The 11,690-nt window shown below is 38.7% G+C and overlaps 6 protein-coding genes across 6 annotated transcripts; 3 read left to right on the plus strand and 3 right to left on the minus strand.

The window, feature by feature from the left end:
- Positions 1–211: 211 nt before the first annotated feature.
- On the plus strand, positions 212–3,344 carry LOC105229207 (protein-glucosylgalactosylhydroxylysine glucosidase). The gene is made up of 12 exons (XM_011209326.3): positions 212–403; positions 477–832; positions 924–1,217; positions 1,270–1,370; positions 1,428–1,711; positions 1,765–1,997; positions 2,067–2,154; positions 2,214–2,405; positions 2,476–2,644; positions 2,699–2,882; positions 2,944–3,084; positions 3,143–3,344. The coding sequence occupies exons 1-12, from the start codon at positions 225–227 to the stop codon at positions 3,181–3,183; spliced, it is 2,262 nt and encodes a 753-aa protein (XP_011207628.2). The 5' UTR covers positions 212–224; the 3' UTR covers positions 3,184–3,344.
- On the minus strand, positions 3,194–7,081 carry LOC105229208 (U4/U6.U5 tri-snRNP-associated protein 1). The gene is made up of 7 exons (XM_011209327.4): positions 6,803–7,081; positions 5,520–6,421; positions 5,013–5,459; positions 4,865–4,959; positions 4,037–4,804; positions 3,743–3,968; positions 3,194–3,670 (listed from the first exon to the last, which is right to left on the minus strand). The coding sequence occupies exons 1-7, from the start codon at positions 7,041–7,043 to the stop codon at positions 3,518–3,520; spliced, it is 2,832 nt and encodes a 943-aa protein (XP_011207629.2). The 5' UTR covers positions 7,044–7,081; the 3' UTR covers positions 3,194–3,517.
- Positions 7,082–7,227: 146 nt separating this feature from the next.
- LOC105229210 (uncharacterized) lies at positions 7,228–7,853 on the minus strand. The gene is made up of 2 exons (XM_011209330.4): positions 7,722–7,853; positions 7,228–7,656 (listed from the first exon to the last, which is right to left on the minus strand). Exons 1-2 carry the CDS (start codon positions 7,734–7,736, stop codon positions 7,381–7,383), a joined length of 291 nt encoding a protein of 96 aa, XP_011207632.1. The 5' UTR covers positions 7,737–7,853; the 3' UTR covers positions 7,228–7,380.
- LOC105229209 (augmin complex subunit dgt2) lies at positions 7,740–8,827 on the plus strand. Its single transcript, XM_011209329.4, has 3 exons — positions 7,740–7,874; positions 7,931–8,182; positions 8,239–8,827. The coding sequence occupies exons 1-3, from the start codon at positions 7,775–7,777 to the stop codon at positions 8,745–8,747; spliced, it is 861 nt and encodes a 286-aa protein (XP_011207631.2). The 5' UTR covers positions 7,740–7,774; the 3' UTR covers positions 8,748–8,827.
- A 143-nt stretch (positions 8,828–8,970) lies between these two features.
- LOC105229211 (polycomb protein esc) lies at positions 8,971–10,685 on the plus strand. The gene is made up of 3 exons (XM_011209331.4): positions 8,971–9,319; positions 9,382–9,574; positions 9,631–10,685. The coding sequence occupies exons 1-3, from the start codon at positions 9,018–9,020 to the stop codon at positions 10,522–10,524; spliced, it is 1,389 nt and encodes a 462-aa protein (XP_011207633.2). The 5' UTR covers positions 8,971–9,017; the 3' UTR covers positions 10,525–10,685.
- A 139-nt stretch (positions 10,686–10,824) lies between these two features.
- LOC105229212 (probable RNA methyltransferase CG11342) lies at positions 10,825–11,686 on the minus strand. The gene is made up of 2 exons (XM_011209332.4): positions 11,035–11,686; positions 10,825–10,964 (listed from the first exon to the last, which is right to left on the minus strand). Exons 1-2 carry the CDS (start codon positions 11,440–11,442, stop codon positions 10,884–10,886), a joined length of 489 nt encoding a protein of 162 aa, XP_011207634.2. The 5' UTR covers positions 11,443–11,686; the 3' UTR covers positions 10,825–10,883.
- Positions 11,687–11,690: the final 4 nt, after the last annotated feature.

Below are 11,690 nucleotides of genomic sequence, written 5' to 3' on the forward strand. Positions count from 1 at the left end.
TTTACATTAGGGCGAATTCAAATAGTAAGTAGCAGTTCGGCCCTGTCCGAACTGAACTTTTCCTTATCTTCTTTATTTACACTCTCCTGACAGAAAGAGGCAAGCTTTATCAGTTCCACTAATCATACAAGTCCGTACGTATTGAAATATGCAAATAATGTACAAGTATGAATAATACAATGTTACAAAAGCAAATCAGTGAGTATTTATTGATTAAGTAGTCGATGATTGATGCGCGAAAAACACTCAGTCTATCAGTGCAGTTCAACGAAATAAGAACAAACAACGAAAGTGAAATGACTGAGATGCCAGCCATGCACGCTGAAATCATTTTGGCGATATTTACAAGCTTTTGTCTGTTGTCCTCGGCAGAAATCAGCGAATATGTAATAAAATCAGAGCGGTAAGTACTTGAATTTATTTAATTACTCGAAAAAGTAAATTTTCCATGAGATTCTCGTTGCAAATATCGCCAGACTACCGCCTGACCTCAACTTTATGCCCACGCTGGGCAATGGACACATGGGCTATACCGTGTTTGGTGATGCCATCTTCATGAACGGTGTCTACAACGGCGAGGGCGGTAATAGTCGCCGTGCGCGTATCCCCAATTGGCTTAACTTAAGCGTGGCCAAGATACAATACGAAGAATGGGAGCTCGCCATCATACCGGACATGTTTGAACTGCAATTGCAAGATGGTTACTTCCGCTGGCTATTTGCCTATGAGGCGAATGGCTTGCAGGTGAAATTAGAACAACGCACATACCCGCACCGCTACTACAATCGTGCATTGATCTATGAACTTTTCGTGCAGTGCACCGGCGCTATAGGTAAAAAGCGATGACGTCTACTAATCACCTGACATGCAATGCACTTCCGCTTCTGACACAAATTTTGCTTTAATGCATGCTCTTCATTTAGATCCACTGCTAATCAAGTTGAACCGCAAACCTGGTGGTAAAAGCGAAGCTTTTGACTTCTCACCATTAGACAGCGCCAACGGTACAGTGAGCTTTAAGATGCTGCAAGGTGTAACCCGCCGATTAGAACACCGAAATTTTCAAACCGAACCACGTAAGATTTTCGTAGCATTCAGCGATGATTGGAAGAATGAGCATACCATCGAACTAAGCGCTGGCCAAGAAGAGCTTTATTACCGCTATGTGATTACGGCAGACGAAAGAGAGGAGATTGCACGACAGGAAATGGCTGAAGGTATATACATAAGTCTATCATCATAATAAAAAGTAACGGCAACCATTTACAGTAATAAAACTTACTCCGGAGATACTTTTTCAAAGGCATGCTTTAGAGTGGAGAGCATTTTGGAGTGATTTTAATATACAGATTGACGGCAATTTGGAATTGGTGAGATATGAGAAATAATTGTTAAATCATTGAAGCTTACATATATACATTTTTCAGTCGCATATAGTTAACGCTGGCATATTCTATTTGGCCAATTCACTGCCATCCTTAAACACAAGCCACTTGAATGGCGCCTACTTTGGACTCAGCCCAACCGGCTTAGGGCGGGGTCAGCTCGACGCCGACTATGAAGGACACAATTTTTGGGATACAGAAATCTGGATGCTTCCAGCCATCACACAGTTCAGTACGCGCTGGGCAGAGCAGCTGCTGCAGTACCGATTTGAGCATCTGCGCGGCGCACGATATAACGCGAAGCAAACGGGCTACCAAGGGGCACGGTAAATTAAATATTGTGGACAATATTATCTAATTCTAATGCATTAATGCGAAGGTATCCCTGGGAGAGTGCCTACACTGGTACAGAAGTGATAAACCCTTGTTGTCTCGAGATTGCCGCCGAGGAAATCCACATCTCACCCGATATCGTCTTGGCACTACAGCACCACTATGCAGTAACACATTCCAAGGAGTGGTTATGTCGCGTTGCCTGGCCAATTGCGAAGGAAGTGGCCGAGTTCCTGGTTAGTCGTGTGAGAGATGACGGCCGAAAGTTTCATTTAGAAGGTAACACTTTCAAATAACGGTAGAGCTGATACGCTAATACACGCAAGTTGCATATATTATGGTCTGTAGGTGTCATGGGTCCAGATGAAGACCATTCGAATGTCACCGATAATGTCTACACGAATGTGGTTGTTAAGCAGTCGCTAGAGTTCGCAAGGTACAGTTTCGAGTTGCACGTCAGACTATGAATGAACTTTAATGTTGCGTTTTGAACAGCTTTGCGCGTTCCATGTGTGTTTTAACCGACGGTCGGCCCGATGTTTGGTTAGACATCGCACGGCGCATGCAAATCTTGTACGACGAGAAACTGGATTACCACCCGCAGCACTTGGGCTACAAGCGCGGTGAGATTGTGAAGCAGGCAGATGTCGTTCTACTGGGCTATCCCATACAGTTTGCCATGTCCAAGTAAGCATCACGCACCATTTTAAATTATAGACTATAAAGAGTGAAGAAATTAATATGTTACCGTATCTAGCGTTACACGACGCAACGACCTGCTCAACTATGAGGCGGTGATCCGTGAGTCTGGACCGGCCATGTCATGGTCGATGTTTGCCATTAATTTTTTGGATGTCAAAGACATAGAGAAAGCTAACTTATATTTCCAAAGGGGCTACAAGGATTATATACGGCCGGAGTTTAAGGTATGGTCGTCCACGGGGGCACTCTCATTTGAAGTTATGACTTTGTGTTTGTAGGTCTGGAGCGAGAACAAGATTGGCTTTCAGGGTTCAGCAAACTTTCTTACGGGCATTGGTGGTTTTCTGCAAACAATTGTCAATGGCTACGGTAGTGTACGTGTGCAGTTGGATGGAAATCAGTCGGTAATGGTAATTCAAAAAACTTACTGTCTGCCCACGAGCAAAGGCTTCACGATCAATGGTAAACTTGGAATTTATGAACGGCAATCCGCAGTTTGTGGACATTAATTCCTTTTATTTAGGCATTAAGTTCGCGCAGTCAAGATTTTCGTTGAAAATTCGTGCAAATGGAACAACAACATTAAGCTGTGTGGAAAAAGGTGACTTGAATATAGAGCTATTGGTCGACACCCAAAAGTATGCAGTGCAAGAGCATTTTTCAAGTAAGTGATAGACTTTATTTCCAGAACAAAACAAAAAATATTTTTTTTTTCATTTCAGTCGACCTTACAGGAAGTACAGCTTCCCTCCGCACGATTTAAACAGCAAATGTTTTTCCGTATTGTGTCTGGTTTCATGCATCTCAGATTTATTGTAGACATTTAGAAAAAATAAGTTATTCTACAATACTAGTTTATCTTGAAGGACTATTTAATAAATGTTGTGAGCTGTGGGTCCTCAACGCTTAATGACCACTTCATAATTGTCCGTTTGGGCTATTGCAATTTTCGTTTTGGTATTGTATGGGAATGCAGACTGGTTACGACTGGGTAATTATATGGTGAAAGTTTAGGTTATCATAGGGCTACAATACTTAACGATACGAAGAGTGCAACCGCAAATTTCTTAAATAAAGAATTTTACATAGAAAATCTCCTATTTATATTTGGATATTGTGGCGCCGGTAACAGCAGCGGTCTGCTTGCCGCCGCTAAGTACCACGAACGGTGTCTTCGTTTCCTTTTGCTTCTGCTGCAACATAGTGAGTGTGCCCAAAGGAGTGTCTGTGGAGCTCATCGTCTTCATCAACTTTAAATATAAAAAAAGGTTTGTAATAAAATATACAATATTCACTTTGGCGGATTTGTGAGTGTTACTTACGCCTTCTTGCTCCATTTTCTTCAAACGTTTCTCGATTTTGTTCTTTCCCGGTCCCTTTCCATGGAATTTATGGGACAAATATCGGAAAGCTTCCTTCGAGTTGAGAATGCGGCCATTGTCATCAATGTATTCCAACTTCACATTTGGTTTGAAAGTGTCTTTGTCTTTGAATTCCATAATAGGACCGGCGTGGAAACGATCACGTCGTCCAAACTTATCATCTTCCCTGAAATTTACACAAGGTATTTACATTTATTGAAGTAAATTAAATCGTACGAAGTTTGGTTTACTTACACTGCTGATTTGTCTTCAATAGAATAATTCTTTGCTTGCAGATGTGCCATCTTTGAGTTGCTTGGTCTATTGTGCTCCTCTTTCTCTAAATAGCCCTTCGATAGGGCTAAACGTAATGCGTTCGCCACACCAGCGCTGACGTCTGGCTCCTCATCCAAAATGGCAACCTCCTCCAAATTATCGCCCATATCTTCAAATTCGGCTGGCTGTATGACTTCATCTGGATTAACTGAATTCCACGTTCCATGATTAAGTTCCGGTTCATTGTGCCGATCGTTATATCGATCTTCGTTGCCGTCATTCGTTTCGAAGTCCATCATATCATTGGAATCTTCGTCTCGATTGCCAGCCATGCCATAGGTGGGTATATCACCAAGGGTACGACAGAACTCAGCAGTAGCGTTGAGTACTATGTTGCCGTCTGCACCACGGATGCCGCCCTCGCCGTCTGCACCATCAACGGGTTCTGTTTTGATCTCATCCTTGATGCTATTTATATCGATGGGAAGTGATTTCTTAATTATATTCTCCTTTTGTTTTAACTTTCGGGCTTTGGAAAGTATGCGTTCAAGGTCATCGTCAGCTTCTTCTACCTTTACTTGTGAAACCACGTCTTTTGTGTCATCTATATCCATACTTTCCGCTTCCCGATTCCGATCTCGTCGGCTCCCTAAATGCTGCTCCAATGGCTCATCAGTTAATGGAAGCAGATCTTCGACCTTCAACTTTTTCCTTAGTTTCTTTACTTTTTTCTTCGGTTTCTTGAATCTGTAACGAGAAAAATTACATTAACTGGGCGCAAGTTAAAATAAATTTGTTTGTTTTTACTTCGTCAATTCAGCTTCGGAATATGTATCAGAAGCAAGTTCGATTCTGGCATCCTCCAAGGTTTCCAAACGCTTTCCTGCGAGTTTTGTTTTTATCTGGAAAGAAAATTATACATAAGAATTTGAGCATGATTAATTCATGGGATTACCTCTAGTAATTTTCTACGATGCTCGCGTTGTTCCTCTACGTTATCGCCAATGACAAATTCTTTCTTTTTCTTATTTCCGTCAATATCCTCATCGTATTTCTCCAATATTCCACGTTCTATTGGATTACCCAGCTCATCATACTGTTCTTCGTATACGTTGTATCCGTAGCTTAGATGATTTTGTTTCTTATTTTCAACATTTTTACGATACCGTTCTTCGTCAATCAAATTCACGTTTATCAGAGCATCTTCTTCTTCGTCCAAAACGTCTTTATCTTTCAGAGTCAGTATGACTGATTTGCCTTCAGTGAACTCGTCCATATCGTGTTCTACTCGTAAACCTTTGAGATGCTTATCATTGTAAGCCTTTCGGCGTGCTGCCTCTTTTTCTTTTTCTACTAAATCGTTTACGCCAAATTCAGCATCCATTTCTTCAATCATTCTCGCCTAACAATGAAATCATATTTTAAAAATACTGAAATAGTTACTTTTCATATCAATACAAACCCTCTTTTCAGCTTCTCTTTTTTCATCGATAACCCGGCGGTTTCGAGACACCCATTTAGAGACATCATCCGTTTCTTCGTCAGATTCACCTAATGTACGTATGCGTGCTAATTGTTCCTCCAAAAACCTTTTCTCCTTTCGTTGCTTCAGTTTCTCTCTCATTTTTTCTGCTTCGGCCTTTTCTTTTAAATTCGACGCAGGTTTATGCAAAAATTCCCCCCATTCGTCTTTATAAGAGGACAGTTCTTTTTCGCCTGGCTGCACCTTTTTGGCTTCCACAGCAGCTGCGGTTGAAGTAGCTGGCTTTGAAGGTCCACTATCTACTTCGAGAGGTTTCAGCCCTAACTTAGCACGTAGTTTATTTGTTTCTTCAATGGAAAGACAATCTCCTGCGCCATTTTCAGGAATAGGTGAAGGAGATCTGGTTTCTCGAACCTGTCGATCTTTTGATTTATCAATTATTTTCTCACGTTCTCGATCCCGTTCGCGATCTCGGTTACTTCTGTCAAGTTCAAAACGCTGTTCCCGTTCTCGAACTCGCTCACGATCTCGTTCTATCCTGTCACGCTCTTTTTCTCGTAGTTCCCGGTCTCTATCTCGAGCACGATCCCTTTCTCGGTCTCGATCTCGTTCTCTTTCAATTCGATCTCGTTCCATATCTTTTTCTTTACGGCGCTCCAATTCCCGTTCCCTTTCATAGCGGTCTCTTTCCTTTTCTCGCTCACGTTCACGAATCCAATCTTTATCCTTTTCCCTATCCTTTTGGCGTTCATGATCTTTTTCACGTTCCACAACATGCTTTGACAACTGTGGCGGCGGTGGTGCTTCACATTCAACATCACTATCTTGTCCATAAGTTCTTAATGGGTTATCATCAAGAGGTACCTCAACGCAATCAGAACCTAAAAATGAAAAAACACGCTATTAAATCATAAAAAATTTAATTTTGATAGTCGCTTTGTACGATGATGTCAATTTCAAAAACGCTTTCATATAGTGGCGAAAATTTTCATACATTTTCAATATCTGCCGCAAATCTGAAAAATAGTAAAAAGAAGAGAAAAACGCGATGATTTATCATAAACACGTAAATGATTGTGTAACTCTTGGAATAGTATAAAAATATGATTTACATTTCTTTACAACTTGAATTAAATCGCTCTTTGAATTAATGTTTTTATGCTATTCCAATAAAAGCGGCCAGTTCCAAATTGACGCCGCTTACACTGAGTTACACACTAAAATACTGTGTACAATATATCAGCGCACTACAGTGCACTTACTGTCATCTGAATCCGACTCTTCTAAGGCAATAACTTCTGTATGATGGCGACGTTCCTTTTCACGATCATGGTCACGATCACGATGTTTTTTATGGCGATGCCGATCCTTGTGTTCCTTATGGCGTTTGTGCTTGTGGTGACGATGCGAAGATGAACTTTCACCTTCATCAATTCCTTCAACGCTACGATGTTTGTATTTTTTGTCTTTTTTATGTTTTTTTCCACTTGAAGAAGAACCCATTTTTTATTAATTTGCCAAAAATGCACAAAATTTACAATTTATTCACGGAAGACACCCAAAAATATTTTCCACAAATCAGTAAACGTTTATGAACATTAGTTTGACGTTTAAGAGTAACAACAAAATGTCAAAGAAGTGTATTCGCCGATAATATTATTGTGAATATAAAAAATTGAACACCTGATTTTTATTTTTTATGTTTTGTATGGTTTTATTTAATCTATACATTATGGAATAGAACTAATTTAAAATAATCACTTTATAAAATTCTGATAACGTCAACATAAGACTTACAACAAAAATAGGTTTTAGTTTAAGAATCACATTAAATGTTAATTTAGTGTTTTTCTAAGCCAGCGGCTTGTTGCGCAAATGCTACCTTTAGTGCATTTAGACGAACTAACTCTTCCCGTAATTCTGTGTATTCCAAATATGATAAAGTTCCTTGAAGCAGCATAGCGCATTTAAGTTGTAGCACACGTGCTACTTCGGTTTGTTTACGTTTTAAAGTGCTCACTTTTTTGGACACATCTTCCGATTCCTTGGCCGAATCTTGTGATGACTTTGAATGCTTTTTAGATTTCTTATGCGATTTGTGAGTTTCTTCTTGTTTCTGTAAAAATACATTTGGATATTTTATTATTTTTATTTCAACTTAAGAAGAATCATTCTGCTTACCTTTGATTTGCCCATTTTCAGGATTCACAATAAACAATGTGCCGTCAACATTCATGAACTGTCAAAAGCTGAATAAAAAACTGCTTTACCTACAGAGCGGTAACAACGGGGAATTCAAACAAGTCAGATACGATCATATAGAAATTTATTCACGTCAGTGTTATTTCTTACTAATTTCATAATTAAATAATTTAAATGATATATTTCAGTGATTATGGCAGATGCAAATGAAACATTAAGCATCCTCAATGCTGAGGCACGTAGGCAGATGGAAACTAAACGAGATAATGAATTGTGCAAGATCAGGAAATTACGTTTGATACTGGATAATTTACAAAAAACAAGAATAAATAAATTGGATTTACCCGATAGTGGTGAACAAGTCGATTATACTTTAAAAGTACTTGACGTCAACGACTACTTGCATATGAATGTTGGCGGAGGAGACGACTTTCTTCTAGGTAAAACAATTTAAAAAATAGCGTAATTTTTTCTAATTAATATTATTCCTAAATAGGCTTGAAAGCTCTTCGAGAGTCCATAAATTTGACATATACTGAGCGGAAAGCTATACGCGAAGAAATTGTATCCTTGTTACGTCTAAATTTACAACCAATCATTGATTTTGGTAAAAAGTTGAAGGCAGAAGTGCCGGATGTATTTGTCGAACTTGGTACGCCACCGCCAATCGGAAAATGTGCCTCCAAAAAGCTCTCTGGATTTAATCAAATAATTTCCTTGGAGTCCCAACATCGTTCTAACTTGCAAAAACTTTCAGAAGTTCGTAATCGCAAATGTGCTTATCTTAAAGCTGCTGCAGAGTTAAAAATGGGTCCATACTTGGCACATGAATTAGAGCTCTTACATGCCCAAGGAAGACTAACGCAAGAGAAATCCAATATTCTAAGAAACTACTTTACTAATGAATTGCTAGCACGAACAGAGCATTGCGCCAAAGCACTCAAAGAAGTTGAAAATTACATAGATATGGAGACAGAAAAAATTGTGGGAGCGGAATCAAATTAGTGCACCTTCAACCTCTTTTTAACCATATAATAAGTGAAAAATATGTAACAAATTAAAAATAAATAATGTATATTTCTAGATGTATTTAACATCCTTGAGTGGCAACACTTTATCCCACCCACATCACCGTACGCCTCTTACCCGTAAAACCGGCTTTCAGCTGTCATTGTACCACGAAGTGTGTCTTTTTTGTTTGTATTTTTCGACGCCAATTTTGTTCTCACGTAAATAATTAATGCTCTAAAGCTGAAATAATATCTGCATTTCAAAATGGCCTCTGATGACATAAAGGAGAATTCTGAAGTTAAAGAATCTAGTAATACTAATAGTGTAGAACCACTTCCGCCACAGGCCACGGAGTCGCCTCCTATAATCGATTTGGAACTCCCTTCAAATATTACCGCAAATTCTTTAGGAGAAAGCGAAGAATCTGATGAAGATAAAGATGAAACAGGAAGTGTAATAAGCACGGCGACGACTACTACATCGCGTAGTAAATCGCCCAATAACAGGAAGAATTCAAAACCACGAAAAAAGTCGAAAAAAACAGTAAAACCACTTTACAAATATATGTACGTATGTATAGAAAAACTATTACCTAGTTTAAAGATGCTAACTCTTGTTTTTGTTAAAGTTGTCATCTGCGCGAGGATCACGGACAACCCTTATTCGGTGCACAGTTCAATCAGCATCTTATCAAGGAGCAGGCAATTTTCGCATCAGTGGGAAAGGATCGTATATCAATTTATGAGTGCCCACGAGAAAACGAGCAAGGTGACAACAATGTAACTGGAATAAAGTTGCTCCAGTGCTATGCGGATCCTGATGTAGATTAATATATTTATTATTAAGAAAGCTTATTAAACCATTTATGTTTCTGCAGCCCGACGAGAATTTTTATACATGCGCCTGGTCGTACGATCCTGAGAACGACGATCCAATACTTGCAGCCGCTGGATATCGAGGAGTTATACGCATTTTCAATCCATCGAAACATATTTGCACTAAGCACTATATTGGTCATGGGCATGCGATAAATGAGTTAAAATTTCATCCCAAACTGCCTCAGTTTCTATTATCGGGCAGTAAGGATCACTCGCTTCGGTTATGGAACATTCAAACAGATGTATGTGTGGCTATATTTGGAGGTGTTGAAGGGCATCGCGATGAAGTGCTTTCCGTTGATTTTGATTTACGCGGCGATCGGATTATGTCTAGTGGGATGGATCACTCATTGAAATTATGGCGCCTTGATAAGCCTTCGATTAGGGATGCTATTGAAAATAGTTGCACATTTAATATTAGTAAAAACGCATCACCGTTTCCAACAATTAAAGAGCATTTCCCTGATTTCTCTACACGAGATATTCATCGTAATTATGTAGACTGTGTGCAATGGTTTGGAGACTTTGTTCTTTCCAAGTCATGCGAGAATTCAATTGTATGTTGGAAGCCTGGCAAACTCGAACATGCTGATGTTAAAGCTCAGGATTCTACAACAACAATTTTACATCATTTTGACTATAAGGAATGTGAAATATGGTTTGTTCGTTTTGCTTTCAATTTTTGGCAGAAGGTTTTGGCTCTGGGTAACCAGCAGGGCAAAACTTATGTTTGGGAGTTAGATAATTCAGACCCAAATTTAACTAAATGTAGCACATTGGTACATCCTAAGTGTACGAATGCAATTAGGCAGACGTCGTTCTCCAAAGATGGAGCCATTTTGATATGTGTTTGTGATGATGGCACCATTTGGCGATGGGATCGTTCAAATTAACTTTCTATTCCAATCTCATAACAAAACATTTTTCACTAAGTACATACATACATATGTTAGATATAATCATACAAAATCTGTGAAGAGTATATTTTTACCCTTATGAATGTCAATGTAATTCTTATTTATTTTTATAAAAAAGTAAATCTATATAAATTATACATTTCAAAGATGCTTGGAAATCATTTTGGAACAACCGAGTCACCGATAAAAGCAAATACGCCTCTGCCATCGAGTGGGTAAACATTCAAACACTTTTTTTCTTCCCAAACTACTTTCTAAGAAAACTTGTATGCATTCTTCTACATTTGTACGCCACTGCAGAGCTTTATAAAGCGGAAATTCATCGCCAGCTTTTTTCATTCGTCGTAACGCAGTTTGATAACATTTCCATGGTTGTGGTTCAACAACAAGTAATTTAGCCAGGTCACAAAGTCTTTCTAGAAATAGTTTTAAACCGTCATCGCCATGGTTCAAATGGATCCACATAGTTACAGAAAAAGTACAAACCACGTCAAAGGTTTTACGATTCCATTTGTGCAAATATTCGGCAATTTTACGAGACTCATTTGAATCCATAATATCCAAATGTTCATAACTCACATTTGACGGAAACTCATTTCCAGTTTTAGCTCGTTTCACTAAATCTGAATCGATGTCAACACCTAGTATTTGTATATTGCGATCATGTGTTGTACCAACGCATTCATTTAAAAATGTATACAACAGCTGAGTCAGGTTTCCAGCATTGCAACCAATATCCAGGACCAAGTAGGGTTCGCCAGTTTGGGGATTCTCAGTCCCAATCCACACATCGCGTGGTAGTAATTTTAATCGTTGTCCCGCGTTGTTGAAATTATAGTAGTTTATAAAGTTTCCATATTGTACAGCTCCAGGATCATTATTTCGGAATTCCATTTTTACTTGGGTCTTTTGTTTATACAGCTGTTCACAATAACATTTATATATGTATGCATACTAACTATACGTACATTTATACTATGTTTACATTTTGGAAACAGTGAAGTAAGGATAATTGAAATAGTTTAAAATAAAATAAATGGGTTTGAAAATAAATGACGCAACGACCACATATATTGTAAATTAGAAACGATAACAAAATAAGTGAGCAAAATGAAAATCTACCATTTTTAGAATATTTTATT

The sequence above is a fragment of the Bactrocera dorsalis genome, chromosome 1 (assembly GCF_023373825.1).
Source record: "Bactrocera dorsalis isolate Fly_Bdor chromosome 1, ASM2337382v1, whole genome shotgun sequence".
Taxonomy (NCBI): domain Eukaryota; kingdom Metazoa; phylum Arthropoda; class Insecta; order Diptera; family Tephritidae; genus Bactrocera; species Bactrocera dorsalis.